General features: G+C 38.1%; 1 protein-coding gene across 1 annotated transcript; it reads right to left on the bottom strand.

Moving 5' to 3' along the window:
* Positions 1 to 317: 317 nt before the first annotated feature.
* slc1a5 (solute carrier family 1 member 5) lies at positions 318 to 9,850 on the bottom strand. Its single transcript, XM_079480934.1, has 8 exons — positions 9,141 to 9,850; positions 4,220 to 4,262; positions 4,055 to 4,117; positions 3,801 to 3,967; positions 3,477 to 3,710; positions 3,137 to 3,331; positions 2,915 to 3,049; positions 318 to 2,233 (listed from the first exon to the last, which is right to left on the bottom strand). Exons 1-8 carry the CDS (start codon positions 9,695 to 9,697, stop codon positions 2,029 to 2,031), a joined length of 1,599 nt encoding a protein of 532 aa, XP_079337060.1. The 5' UTR covers positions 9,698 to 9,850; the 3' UTR covers positions 318 to 2,028.
* Positions 9,851 to 16,015: the final 6,165 nt, after the last annotated feature.

Genomic DNA, 16,015 nt, shown 5'->3' with positions numbered 1-16,015 from the left:
CCACAAAGCTAGAATTGCCCATAAACATTTTTCCTGTAGAGTATAAAACAGACCACAAGATGGCACAGTAAATGACCTACTAAGGCCTCAGACATGATGGGGTAACTAAATCATATGTGCTTGTTAAAAATTATACATTATAAAACATTAATGTTAAAATTGCCCTAAAACTATTGTTATCAAGATTGTCCTGGACATCTTGCCTTAGATTTAGACACATCAGATGTGTCTAAAAACTGGCTTTTCAAACATTTATTATTCAAAATATGTACATAAACTATATTTTTCTTCCAAATGATAACATGCCAAATATTATTCCAAAAAATAGTTTATTTTGCAGTCAGTGTGGAATACATTCACTGATTCTCCTTTGGCTCCACTGATGACATCATGAATTTATGACACAATCAGCCCAAAAACTCACAGACACATACTCATCACTGGGGCAGCTAAACAAAAGCCACCTGGAATGACACACCTTTACAGTATTTTACACACTGCATGCGTACACATTTAAAGACATGCATCTAAAGGAGTGATGTCAATTACACAGAAAACATCTCAAGCACTTACTTTGTAAAATGGAAACGTGAGGAGACTTGATAGTGTACATTATGAGCAAAGTATGTCAGGAAAATGAACAAAAAAATATTTTCAGCCTTAGTCTATTCTTCAATCCGGTAGTAGCATCTACAAAGAAACTGGCTCAAGCCAGCGGCACACCTCTCGAACCCTGACAGTCAATACTTCACTAAAACTGGTGTCTTTTCAGGTTATACAAGCATCTCTGCAAACATGTAGAATAAGTAATCCAGTTGAATATTCTGGTAGAGTTAAACAGTCACCCAGAACAGTGTTCCCAGAACATATTTAGCATAAAAGTAAAATAAACTGGCTTTAGGAAACTGCAGACATATTTGTGCTTCTCCGCAATAACATGCATAGAGTAAATGAACATCAGACTTCAGGAGTACGTTTTAATTTACAACTTACTAAAAATAAAAGAACTGAACAGAAAGAAACAGTATGATCTCATCACATACACAAATTCATTAAGCCAACGTTACACAAAGTAAGATTTTCAAAGCTTTTGGGAAATGCGAAAGAAATTAACTAAAAAGGAAACCATAAAATACTCAAATGAAGTAAATAAAACATTGGAAATTGGAAAGCTGTTCTGCCCTATGCTAGTTTATTTACAACACAACTTTCCAAAGATCGGACTTCTCTATCAGAATTAGATTTTTTAAACCAGTTTTAACATCTGAACAGTAAATAGTTTCTTCTCTAGCAAACCCTGTGCACCTTTCAATGAGCTAACCAAACAGCTTTGGAACTTTGCACATGTCATGACCCATATTAGTGTACTTACTTTGACCTTCGAGTGCAGGAAATGTACTGCTATCTGCATGTAGAGACTGAAATAGGAAGTGCCTGTAACAATCCCATTTAATGTCAAAGTTCGGGCTTAGTTTTATGTATTTAAGATAATAACAGAGCGAGTGATAACATTATGTGTTTAAAAAGACGTGAAGCGGGTATTTCAGAGGACTATAACAGAATATCAAGATCCTAAAACTCGTTTGGTGTAATTATAAACAGTAAAAGACTTTAAAAAAGTTATTTGGACATTAGCTGAAGGACTTACTGAATCTCAGTATTAAATAAAAAAATCAGGGCTTTTAAATAAGGGGGGGGCAGAGTGAGGCCTATTGATTTATTATACAAAGGAGGTAAAACAAACATTTAAAGAAGTTTTAAAAAACGCCTTAAAACCCTTGGAGTGACGAAGCTTCCTAGACTAGCAGACCAGCTTCTTATAAATAAACGTTCAAGCATTTTTCCACGGTCCTCTATCTAAATCTCCGCACATATGCTTTGACAGGGTATAGAGGAGGGTCAAAAGGATGTCATAGTCTTGTCCTTATCTAATCCTGCATCTCTCCCGTGCCTCTTTGGATGCAAAGACTGATTGTGGGAGATCGAGCAGAGAGGGAAAGAAGGCTCATGTTCAAATACTGTGCATGTTTACATGGCCGACTCTTTCTCTGCGTTTCCGCTCTTTCCCATTAGCGGGGAATGTTCTGGCTTTGACGGGAGGCCTTCCTCCTCCACGTGCACATCTTTAAGCTCCGGCACCTTGTTTTTACTGGATGTGCGATCCACGAAATGCTGCAGAAGACCTGCTCCGTAGGCATCGCCTTCAACATTGATAACAGTGCAGGTGCGGTCACTAGATGAATAAAAAAGAAAAAAATATATTGGTTTAATAATATAACAAAAAGAAGGACTACATATTTTTATTAATATTATATTTGTATTATTGTATTTTAAAAAACAGTTATTGTGCAAGTAGAAAATAAGTCTCCTAACTTCACCCTGATTCACAAATATAAGCTTATTAAAAAGAATGAATATGAACTGTTTAGACAGGACATTTAAAGGTCCAGTGTGTAATTTTTGGGATGATCTATTGATAGACATGCAATATAATATGCATAGCTATGTCTTCAGAGGTGTACAAAGAGCTTGAAGCACAATGAAGCGATATGTTTTTACTACTTTAGAATGAGCTATTACGATCTACATACACCGTGGGTCCCCTTGCATATTCGCCAAGTTCTGGCAGCAGTCATAGGGTTTCGAAAGGGAGTGATGGAGTGAGCGGTTGGTTGCAATTCTCAAACTTGCCACTAGATTTTACTGACTGGACCTTTAATTTTAGTGCCCATAAAGATAAGCAACCTGCATTTGTATGTTTCAGCGAGAGATGGCGATAAAGAGTCAAATGTTATAAACTGCATTGTGACTTTCCAGCTTTGCATTTCATCTTATAACAATTAACCAAATCTTCCTCCAAACGTGATCTTTTTTATGTTTTTTCAACAATCCACACTTCCAACCAAATACTCACACAAGCCAGTCCACAGCCAGGATGAGAGACAGGTCGTTAGTGGGAAGTCCGACCGCTTCCAAAATGATGGCCAGCGTCAGCACTCCTCCGGCAGGGATCCCTGCAGCTCCCACACTGGACGCTGTAGCCGTCACTCTGGAAAAGAAGAACAAATTCAGCATTCAGTTCACTTTGATTGTTATCACCTTTCACTGTGATTGGTCAGACAACGAATAAACTCACAGGATGGTGATGACCTGGACGAAGTTCAGTGAGAATCCGTTAAGTTGAGCGATGAAGACCGCAGCTACGCACTGAAAGCAGGCCGCTCCATCCATGTTAACAGTGGCTCCGATAGGCAGGATGAAGCGACTGATGTGTTTAGACACGCCGTTGTTCTCTTCCACACACTTCATCATCAAGGGCAGCGTAGCCGAGCTAAACAAAACAGCCTACGGTTAATTTCTGCTAAATTATAGTCATTTTGTTTCTGCTCAGTCTTGACATACGAAATCAAACTATTAAGGACATTTATTCAATGCAATTTAAAAAATACATATACAATCTGTGAAGTTCTAGTTACCTAGATGAAGTTCCAAAGGCGGTAGCTAGAGCCGTAAGCAAGCCTAGCAGGAACGTGTAAGGGTTCTTTCGTGTGATCACAAAATAAATCAGAGGGAGAACCAGCAACCCGTGGATGGCATGGCCTATTATGCAACAGGCGATGTACTTGCCCAAGCTGGCAAACAGCAACCCGACATCTTCCATTTCCACAATCTTACTCGCTACCAGGAACATGATACCCAGTGGCGCATACCTTCATTCAAGAGAGAATAACTTGTGAGAAAACAAAGGGCAGGTATTCAATAGAAACAAATGTCAGCAAATGAAAACGTGACTTCCGTACCACATGATCCAGGAGACCAACACCATGGTGGCCTCATTGAAAGAGTTGAAGAACTTAATAAGAATCTCTCCTTCCTCTCCGAGTTTCCTTAGGGCCACGCCGAACACCATGGCAAAGACGATAAGTCCCAAGATGTTCATGCCATCCACTTCTGTGCCAACTGGAACCTACAAACAAAGACACTAAATGACTTCCATACTACGAATAAAATAACCTGGACTCTCCAGTAAAGTAGTAAATCGAGTTTTTGGTACCTTTTCCAAAGTGAAGTTGGTTGAGTTGGTGTCGTTCTTCTTGAACTTGTAGCCAGTTGCATACTGTGATGGAGAAGAAACAGTATAAGAGACGCAATACACTAACATCCCACATTAAGCATGTTTGCTTCAGTTAATGTGTAGAAAATGCCAAACAAAACTTACAGACTGAAACGCAGCTGCGACCAGGTTAGACGGGAAGATGTTTCTGAAAGAGGCAAAAGGTGGTTTACTGCACCTGCCATACTCGTTTAAGACCCAAAACAAGTATTTCAGGACATTAGGGCTGGGCGATAAATCGATTTTATCGATTAACTCGAGTTTGACGTTTAAGGCGATTTTAAGGAGGTTTTCTCTTTAACTTCTATGACCGACGCTCCCGAGTGTTCACACCAAACGCGAGTTGCGCGAATAAAACGTGCTATTCGCGAGTAGTTGGACGCTTGAACATTTTGAGTTTACTCGCTTCTTTCGCGCGTGTAATTCGTGCATTTGCGTGTGTACTTCGCGCCATTCATGAGTGAAATACGAGTCATAGGAGGGGCTTCTGGCAAGCCGCTCTCGTCTAATTGCGACATGGATTTTGTTGAGAGGGTAGCGGCACACCCAGACACTGATCCACTTCAGTGGTGGAAGCGTCACGAACCAAACTTCCCAAGGCTCAGTAATCTGGCCAAAAAACACTTGTCTGTCCCTGCTACAAGTGCCCCATCAGATAGGCTTTTCAGTGTGGGAGAGGGCATTGTTACATGTAACCGGGCATGCCTCAAGCCAGGGGTAGTAGACAGGCTTGTCTTCCTGGCTAAAAATGTGTAAATGAAGAATGTTGAAACTAAAGTAATGGATGCAGATGTTTCATTTTGTTTACAATTTCAGGGATTCAGGAAAGCTGTTTAAAGTTTTGTTTGCACTTTATGAATACCACTGCTGTATGTATTTTTGTAATATATCTAATTTTGTCATTTTTGTTACATTTCTTTGACCAAAAAGGGACACACAATTAAATTATTTATTTATATTTATATATAAGTTATTTTGAAGGTGCATTGTGTCACTGTAAGTTTGAGGTTATTAGAAAACTGATAAGCTACATTTTCACTGTTTACAATGCCAGGGCCTGCCATCTCGTTTATAAGCATGTTTTAAGACTTGTTTCCTGTTACACTTATGCTCCAATGGGAAATTTAGATTAAACTGTATAAAGGAAAATCAGAACACAATTAAGAGTACATTTGTTTTGAGCAATTTCTTTGTTAGTTGTAGTTTGTTTTTAAATAGAAAAAATAAATCGATTAAAATCGAAAATCGGGTTTGGTGTGAAAAAAATCGGAGATATTTTTTTTAAGCCATATCGCCCAGCCCTACAGGACATTGAAGGACACCGTTGTTTGCTGAGAACTTGTGAATAAGTCTATGTTTGTCCTTTATGAGATTATCTGCATTGCATGATAACAGCATCCACTTGACCGAATAAAAGAAGTGTACCATTTCTGCATGTGCATGACTGAAATGCATGTGACATTACCCCATTCATAGGAAATATTATGGAAACTGCATGTTTTTCCACCACCAAGAACCTCTTTTCAGAAACATTCAATGGGTGACTCTTTGGAGACGCGTATGCCGAAGATCAGAAAAGCATCTGCCTTGTTAAAAATGTCTGATAAACGTCTTCGAGCAGTTTTACACATTTCTAAATCATAAGCATCTTCTTGACGATGTCTCCGAGGTGTATTGCAGATGAGCAAATAAAAAAATATATATGTCTTGCAAACATCAAATAGACATCTACAAGATGTTTGTGTGCTATCAGGGAAAGGTTCATTCTAGAATAATTTCGCCAAAAATGATCTTATGGCATCGTGATGGGTTAAATCAGTTACATTAAAATACTTTTAACAAAATGGAAGAACATCCAGTTCTTCCCCATGGACATGCAGTACAAAAAGGTGATAAGTCTGCCAAATCCCAACAAGACAATTTCTGAACAGCCTGGTCTCACACGATAATTAAATGAATTTAGTATCACGTTTATTATATTATAATCACGTTTGAAGCTCATTCAATCAAAGAGAGAGAAACAGGAAGCAGAAGGACACTAGGACCTGCCTGGTGATGGAGATTACTGAAAAGCACAGATGTTTATTCAGAAATATTCCAGCATCCCTGACCTTAATATCCTCGGAATGAATCACGGAATGAGGAAATCTCCAATCTAATGGAACTATAATCCTGATATAATTTACCCTACAACGTATTGGCCTTTTTGTCCCTTTTTTCCCCAAGTCGAAAAGAAGACAACTGAGCTCGACATAAAAAAAAACTAACAAATCTAAAAAACTTAAATAAAATGTTTTCATGTCCGAAAATAAGTTCTTACATAACTTATCACAAGATAAGACTGGAAACCTGGGATCGTCTGTGTTCAGATCTTGCTTTCACAGACAGCGTCCCAGCAAATCACTGGCAAGCACCTGCGTAGATGCCAAGGGGCATACATTTCCCTCCTCAAATTTTCCTTGAACACTGAGAAAAGAATTAGCACAGGGTTGCACCCAAGATCATTCCACAATGTTTTAGAGAACAACAGCGCACACCATATGGGTGTCCGGGCTACGTGTTTTGTGTCTTAGTCAGCAAACGTTTCAGTTCAGGAATCAGAATGCGACACACCAGACAAACCATGCCAGTGTTACATTGGCTAACAGACAGGTTGATCGGGCACAGCATTGAAATCAGGGCTGGGTTTCACAGTTCTTGTTTACAAACATGTATAATGCCTCGGTGACTCATTACATTCCATGTGCGAGTAAAAGGTGGAACTGAAGTTCCTGTTTGCCGTGGAGTGGCATGTACACTGTGTGAGACGTGGCACACCACACACCCTTTCAATGCATTCTTATCTTACATCCTCTGTTTATCGACACATAACTGCTACAGCGAAAGTAACAATAAAGACACAATCTCATCCCATTGAGCTTACATAAAACACATTGTAGCTGAAAAAGTAACATGGCTTTTAACTACACGTGCCTTGTTTGGAAGTGATGTTAATTTAATTTATTGAACGCATTTATGATGCTCTGCTTTTTTGATCGCTCTAAATACCATGACCAACCGAGTCCTCCTGGTTCCATGGAAGCATTCAGTCAAACTCAGATAAAGGATGACCCCTTGGTGGACGGGTGAATAAAGCAATCTTTTCCTCAGATCTATTGTGCACAGTGCATGCATGAATTTGCGTGAGCACTCGGCATCATTGACTTCCCCTGGAGACAAACCTGCAGCTTGAAAACCATTTTTCATGTCATAAAGGTCGCTAATGCAGACCTATGTTCCTGCCAGGTCTGCAAAGGAACAACGACTAGTGGTACCATCCCAAAAAGGGAAAAAGTCACTCTCCCGTACCTTCTCTGGATCGGTTCCACATTGGTGGAATGATCTACCTGCTGCTACAAGATCAGCAGACTCAGTTGACATCTTTAAAAAACGCCTGAAAACGCATCTCTTCCGTCAACATGTCACGGATTGATTTTAACATATTATTTTCCCCTTCTTTCTTCATATTAAAAAATAAAAACTAACCTCACTATTCTTAGCTTTGTATACTGTGCTAGGCTTTAATGGACTAGTTGACGCACTTATGTATTTTGTTGCTATGTTGTTATAATTACTTCCAATGTTTCCTCATCTGTAAGTCGCTTTGGATAAAAGCGTCTGCTAAATGACAATGTTTTACTTAGTCCAGTCGTAAATACGTGAGAACTGGTCATAAATACGACCAGGGATGTAACGATTGACCTTGAGCCAGCTGAAAATCTATTATAATATGTGACGACTCTGCTCGATTATTACACAAATCATAATCACGATTATTTAACACGATTACTCATTAACCTTTAAAACAACAAACTTGGCTTTTAAACTCTTAAATTTAACTGAAAAATAAGTGTAAAGAAATAGCACTGCTGAACAGGGTGCGCTGTGGATTAATACTACAAGAAAAGAGAGGATCCTTGCTAAATGTAATGCGGCTTAATAATCGTTACCTCTCGTAATGGATGAAGGCTAAAATTGACGATTACGATTAATTTTCGATTCATTGCGCAGCCCTAGTTGAGACGTTAAAGAAGCGCAGTTCATGTTTTGAACAGCAGGGGCCAATGTTTTTTTTCGGCAAACTTTAAATGTGGATATGCTGATATTTTTATAAGTTAAAAAGAAAGGAAATGCACAGACAAAAGTATGAGTTTGTTTATATTAAAGAGACGATGTGTGCAACATTAGAGAAATAATAATGGGCAGTTGTTCATTTTTAATTTGCCTCGACTCATTCTGTGAATAAAATCGTGAGCTGATCGTCCCATCGCATCGTTCCATCCCCAATTACGACACATGACAGTGAAGAGCGAGGAAACTAAAACAGCAATTTATCAAAAAAGCGAGTAAGGTGAGAAAAATGATGACAACATTTTTATTTTGTGTGTGAACTGTTGCTTTAACCACGCGAGTTCGCTTCCTGCATTAATCGCGTGCTGGTCTTGAGAATGTGGAGCAGTGAGGAGAAAAAGGGCAAACTATTGAGCTTTTTGTAACGGGACAAATTCCATCTCATACTTTTCTACTTCCTTGACTGCAATGGGCTCTGTCTCTACTGAACGAGCCATTTGCATCCTCTTCGAAACGGATTGTAATCTACGTCAACACGCGACGCACAGCTGATGCAACTGAAGGCTCCGTGTCACCATTTCCCGCGTGCGCTTACACTGAGCCGGTGTTCAAAACACACAGGCGATTAGTTACAAAACGATGTTGCTGAATAAATGTTTATTTATGACAACAGTTAAAATATGGCAGTGTTGGTTTATACATAAGTTACATTTTAAGTGGATGTTAGAAACCTTTCATTTGACCACTGTTAGACAAAGCGTAACCAACATAACTCTTTATATATAGTTTTAGTGAAAAACAGAGATTTTAAGCAAATGAATAAAGTAAGACTACATCAGAATTCGATAAACTCTGGATCATTTTTGAACACGTGTACATGGCTTGGAGCATCTGTGACGTCATGGCCGCGACTCACCTTATCAAGTCTAAAAACGAGTCGATCACTTCTTTGGCTTCGGGGACACTGCTGTCGTCCTGATTGTTGAGTCGAGATATGCTGTTCCCGTCACTAGACGCACCGGGCTGGATGATTAACGCCATAATTACCCCGATAGCCGAAGCGATCAAGGTGGTCACCAAAAAGAACAGCATCGCCCAGCCGCCCAACTTCCCCAGGGCTCGCGGGTCAATGCTGGCCGCCCCGGACACCAGACTGCAGACCACCAGCGGAATAATGATCATCTTGAGCAGGCGGATCAGGAGCTCACCGGGAAACCCAAAGTAGATGATCTGCGTCTGGCTCAACCCGGCTTGTCGCACGCCGAGCCCGATGAACACGCCGATGATGACAGCTGCTACTGTCAGGATGACCAGGAGGTTCGCCATCGCGATGCGTTTTAGCTTTTGTCCGGGTGTCTCCGGCTCTTTATCCTTGAGTTCTGTGAGGCCATTGGCGAGGTTAGAGTCTTCCAGGTGAGCCTCGCCGTTGGAAGCCTTGATATCATCTATGTGGATCGCTGATTCCTCTGCCATTGCGCGATCAGGTGCGGAACGCGTTTAATCCAAAAGTTGCCGTTATGTTGTAAAAAGTTGTATGAGTCTTTGGTTTGGGCTAAATGCCTCTGTTCTCGTCTGGACAGTTGGAAGCGTGGTGAAGACTGACCGTAAAAACGCGCAATGAAGTATGAGTCTCACGTCACTAGGCGGGGCGTGCATGCAAATGACGCTGACTTGCACGTAAGGGAACATTGGCGTGGCAAACATACTCTTCTAATTTCCTCTTGAGACGCAGCCAAGGGGTTTTCATATTTAGATGTCTTCAAGGAAGATTAAACGTGGTTTTGTTATAGTAACCATGTTTTTGGTGGATTGATTACAATTTGTATTAGCATAGTTTTGATATAAATATCATAGATAAATAATGGTTATTAAGTGTAGTAAGAAGAACAAAATCTCTCATGCCTTATGATATTTTTAGTTTAGGTTTAGTTGAGTTCTCAACTCGCATAAAGGTAACACAGCACTGCCTGTGGATTGACATGCAAAAGTACATCTGGATTCAACTATTCATGACTAAAAAACAATCCACGTTCCTTTTGGTTTTGCCGCGGTTTTGTTTGCAGCTTAAATATTTCACCAAAAGAAGTGTGTCAAAAAACTATACTGTACAGACAGTATTTGGCATTTGGTCAGCTTGCACTTTCTTAAGTTATAAAAAAGCTGCTGTATTCGTGGCACCACAGGTCCTTCTTAAAGGGATACTTCACCCAAAAATGAAAATTCTGTCATCATTTACAAACCTTCGAGTTCGCCTAGTTTCTTTGTTCTGATGAACACAGAGAAAGAAATTTGGAAGAATGCTTATAACCAGACAGATTTGCCCCCCATTGACTCCCATAGTAGGAAAATACAATGAGTCAAAAGTGCTCCAGAAGTGTTTGCTGTCCTACATTCTTCAAAATTTCTAATTTTGTGTTCAACAGAACCAAAAAAAGTTAATTTTTCCTACTATGGGAGTCAATGTGGGGGGGGCAAATCTGTCTGGTTACAAGCATTCTTCCAAATATCTTTATCTGTGTTAATCAGAGCAAAGACATTTATACAACTTTGGAACAACTCGAATATGAGTAGGCTAAAGGCTGATAGAATTTTCATTTTGGGGTAAAGTTTCTCTTAAAGCTGTGACGTGAAAGTCACATTTCATGATTTTATGACATCTCTGAAAACGCAGGGGTCCGGTAAAACATATATTACAATACAATCCAGGAAATAGTCTTCTAAATACAACCTTCAGTTATGTAAAACTACATTTCCTCACTTTACAATTGGTGAAAATTTCTTAACACATCTTGTATTTATTTGTAGTTTGTCTTTATATTATAATTAACAATCTTTATGACCTACGGCCTGATATACATTCTCTCATCAAGAATTAACATTTTAATTAAAAATGTCATTCACTTAAATTATTCACTACAATTTTCTGTGATTGCAAAAAAGAAGCAAATTGTAGAATTATAACATATACTCCATTCTATCAAAACCAGAAAAATTTAGATCACAATATATGTTTAAAATACCAGCACAAGACACGAGAAATGGCACATTTATTGTGACCTATATCAATACATCACATCCCTTCAGATTCTCACCCATATCTTGTTGCCCTCTACATACTACACAGAAATATAGAAGTCATGAAAACATTATACCTGACCCGCCCCTACAGAACAAGACCCGCTGCGCTGCTGAGAAAATGTTTGCAAAGCAAAAAAGTGACATATTTAGAAATACATTTCTTAAAACAGTGAGTAATGATATACTGATGGCTCTGCGTGGGCTCTACATCATGAGCAATTTTAGTCAACTTACTCTTTCTCTAAAAACAGGTTTCTTGGTGCAGTGCATCATGGGAATAGGGTTTTATGTTATTAAGAGCAGTCAGCTCTTTATAAACAGGGCTAGTGCCCCATCAGGGGGCCCCTTTTGAAACCTAAGGGTCTGCTTTCATAAGGTTCATCTTTTCTGTACTGAACTATGTGAACTGTGTTTTGCAGAAGCACGACATTCCAGAGATATTGTGTCCTGGTCCTGGAGAGATTTGAATACCAGAAATCCATACAGCGAAAGAGGATGATGTGAGGATCATTCGAAGCAGGGGGCCTCCGCTCTCAAAAAAAACATTTGCTCGCTCTCTCCCCTTTATGTCTCACAGATGGCACCACCTTGATGCTTCTAAATAAACAACACAGTAATGCCTGGCTCCATATTGTGACCTCCTAGTGTAAACAGCCTCTGTATGGGGCTTATTAGATTCAGACACCACATTTTTATAGGTTCAGGATAACGTTTTTTTGTAACTGCTACAGTTGGCTATGTAAGTTCTATTGTTCCATGGTAAATTCTGCATGTGGCATTTCCATTCCATTCCATTTAGAAAAAAATGTCGAGCACTGTTTTATTAACAGATCTTTCAGATACAATCAAAAACTGTCAAATTACAGAAAAAGACAGCAAATTTACAAGAAACCATGTAATTTTACTGTAAAAATGATACTTGTACGGTATAATTCTGGGTGCCCAAGCTTCCAGAAAATTCCAGTTTATCTAAAGTGTAAGTCACTTCATGGGAAATTGTGACCCTGAAATCCAGGGAGCATCAAAGTAATACAAAAATGTAAAACATTATTATTATTATATAATTTCTGTCCTGTCTGAATTGTTTTTTAGGTAATGGAAAAACACTATTTTTTCAAAGATTAAATATTGTGTTGTCAAGCTCTTTTAAAAACGTTTTATTGGTTACATATTTGTGAAACCCAGTGACAAACATAAAGAGTGAGTAATTATAATGATTTATAGAATAATGAAATAGAGATAGAGGTAGAGAAAAAGAGTTTTGAGAAGGACAGAAGCGATATGTGTGTTTATCACTAGCACTAAATGATAGAGTGTGTTGGATTTTGAGATACAATAAGATTTATAATACTGAAATTAATGTTTTTATAAAAATTTTTTAGATGGCTTCTTAAACACTGATCTCAATACTTACTCGATCAATATTAAAGATAAAAAAGATCAAAGTTACATTTTCACAGAATGTTCTTTATTGTGTAGATTGATTCTATTGACAAACAGTAAATCACCAAAAAATAACTAGCTGGGTTTGCACAGGCAGTGTCACAATTGTCATTAAATTGTGAGCATTTCAGTCATTGTAGGTGAACAATATATTTTTTCAACTCTCTGGAATACATATTTTATGTTTTAAGACTATAGGAGTAGAGGAATATCTGCCAATTTTAATAATTAGACCATTATTATTACTCCAAAAGTTTCTTTTTCAATTCAGTACATTGCAATTTAGTGCACCTGGCAGCACATTTATAAAATGCACTATTACCATTATTATCCCATTATGCCATTATTATCCCATTAACTGTGTCAAAATGTGCCCGCTGAAAACACACGCATTCTGTGTTGGTGCAGGTTTCTGCACACAGATCCGTTAAGGTGCAGCACTGGCAAAACAAAGTGGACAGTGTAAAATGAATCCCAACTGTCACATGACCCTTTACAACAAGGAAAGAAATAACCCGCCACACAAAGCAGCAGCTTTCATGTCATGGGAACGGAGATCCAGGCTCAGAGTTTGTGAATGAAAGCATCAGAATGGCTGAGGAAACCAGATAGTGTGTTTATCTCTAAATCTTGGCACCCTTCTTTTGGTTCTCCTGAGCCTGTGTATAAAGTTAGAGACAGAACACAGAGACTGTATTGTTAGAAGAAACCTACAGTGCAAGTGTAAGCCAAAGAGAAGATGGTAAAGGCAGATATGTAGCAACATGTTTCCTAATAGAATGAGTTGAATGTATTTTTCAAGCCTATGTATTTAAGAATGCTGTAGCCTATGGCATAGGGTCATGTGATCTTGGTTCCGGGCCTCAAACCTTTCTATAGAACCAGAACATCCGCTGGCTTTCCTTTGCTAGTTCTAATGCAACATTTCCAAATTATCTTTCAAACGTAGTGAAAAAATTTGTTTCGAATATAAAAAAGGTTTTAGTAACACTTCTTGTTTATTATTTAATTGCATGCTTTTCATTGTTTGTGGAGGAAGAATATAGGTTTATATTAGAACACTCTTGCTTGCGTGCTATCACTTTATTTTCCCCTTTGGATTAGTTGGTAAAGTTTGTATTGCTTTGCAACTCAAGTCAAAAGAATCTGCAAACGTAAATCCATCCATGTAAGGTTGGGATGTAAGGCAGACAATGTAAAATGCTGAGTCATTCTGAAGTAGCTGAATGGTGCACATTTGGTCCATTCTTTTGGCATCCCTAGCTTTAAAACTGTTATGACTGTAGTTTATTATTACAGAATTAAGTTACATTAAACAAGATTTGATGCCCTTTAATATGGTTCATGTCTGGTCATGCTACAAATCTAGCCTATCTAGTTTTGGCAAAAACAATTGCATTTACTTTGCATTCTTACATAGAGACAGCCAAGACTGCAGAAACAGATTACAAAACCATTTTATTCCACAACAGGGGAGAGGCTAAATTTATTGTTAAACTGCTAAGTCATGGCGTGTCCGAAATGCGTGTTTGCTATGATCACTGTGAACAGGACATTTTTACACTGAATATGTTATTGACCAAAAATCCTTCCAAAATGAAAATATAATAAAATATAGTTTTCTAGAATTGTCTGGCTTTGGAAAATAGAAAATGAGTCCCATAGAACCTACAGTTGTCTCTCAGGTTTATTTTATGGAAAGCATATGCTTAACATGATAGTTCACCCAAAAATTTGAATTCTGTGATAATTTACTCTTCTTCTTGTCCTTTCAAACCAGTATGATTTTCTTTTTTTAGAATAATGTTGGTAACCTCAAAACGACAGTTCCAATCAACTTCAATTGTCTATTGGACACAAAACCAATGCAAGTCAATGGTAGCGCCGGTGTTTGGTTACCAACATTCTTCAAAATATCTTCTTTTTTGTTCTGCAGAAGAGAAAAGTTATACAGGTTTGAAATAACAAGAGGGTGAGGAAATGATGACAGAACTTTCATTTCTTTTTTCTTTTAAATTATTTAGAAGAAAAAGATTTTAGACAGAAAATCATTTGGAATGACATCATCATGGTGACTTAAGTACTTTAATACTTGGGTGCACTGTTCCTTTAAATGCTTTTTATTTCAGAATTCTGCGTTATTGCAGCCTAAATTGCGCCGCAGTCCCCTAAATCCAGTTTAATCTCGCCTGCGCTTGAACTGCATGTCTGCTTAAAGGCCGCCAAATTTACACGCTGTAACCTGATTACCTTGCTCTCCAGACTGAGCGTGCTTTACTTCTTCAGAACGCCGGCTGAATGTGCGTCTACAATTAAACCATATATGGGTAGCAATGATGTGATTTCATAATGCTGTTACAGGATGGGCTTTTAATTAACAAGACCTCTGACTCAGCACATTATGGGCACACAAACCCAACAATCTGATAATATATGCTCAGATTGTAGAAATGTTCAGCAATTGTGTTTACTGAGGGACAGAGACAAAATCCTGATAAGCTACATTGCAATAAATATCTGTCTTCACTAAAATAAGATGGTAAAAACTACTCCATATAAGGTCTTGTTGTTCTGGGGTGATGTTCTTCTCTGCTCTCCTGTTCTTCTCTCCTGTAACAAAATGTGTTTCCAGATCACACAGACCATCTCATGGGATGATATTGGTGGTCTGTCTTTGCTGAACTATTTGGACAAATCTGTTTGTGTGTGTTGTCCTGTTTTGACTTGGCTCAAGCAAATCTTACCAGATTATTTTTAGGACTAATAGGAATATAGTTAATGTTGTTATAAATTTTTCTGCTAGTTTTTAAATAGGAACTAAAGTTCCATTATAAAGTGATATCTAACAAAATAGGCCTACTAACTTCCAAAAAAGTCTGACTACTTTTAGAGAATTCATTTAGTCGTCTTCTATAACACAGATATATTATATACATTATAAAATCTTGTTCAATGCTATAAAATAATATAGAATAAAATATTTGAACTAAATTTGTCTGGCTTTTGTCTATAACAGAATGAAGACAAGATATTTCTTGAGAATATGTTGATTTGTACACCCCCTCTTCATGTAACTGAATGGCATCACGGCAAACTAAGAAAGTCCATTTACACTTTAAATAAATTTGGACAAAGATGGTTTCCGTCATTTTAGTTAGTTCTTATCACTCTGGTGTGTATTCCAGTGTTTTTTCGAATAAGTTTGAGTTTAGTTAGTTATAAGATGTTATAAAAATGGCTGTGGTAACATGACTTCTTTGTTTACAATTG

The sequence above is a fragment of the Barbatula barbatula genome, assembly GCF_947034865.1.
Source record: "Barbatula barbatula genome assembly, chromosome: 19".
NCBI lineage: Eukaryota > Metazoa > Chordata > Actinopteri > Cypriniformes > Nemacheilidae > Barbatula > Barbatula barbatula.
Note: the sequence above shows the minus strand (reverse complement) of the source record. Positions and strands in the feature narration are given on the sequence as shown.

Coding starts and splice junctions, on each gene's coding strand:
- slc1a5 (XM_079480934.1), bottom strand. CDS start 9,697: ATGGCAGAGGAATCAGCGATCCACATAGATGATATCAAGGCTTCCAAC. Junction 4,263..9,140: donor TCGTTTTTAGACTTGATAAG/GTGAGTCGCGGC, acceptor TGCCTCTTTCAG/AAACATCTTCCCGTCTAACC. Junction 2,234..2,914: donor CTGGCTGTGGACTGGCTTGT/GTGAGTATTTGG, acceptor TTATTCATCTAG/TGACCGCACCTGCACTGTTA.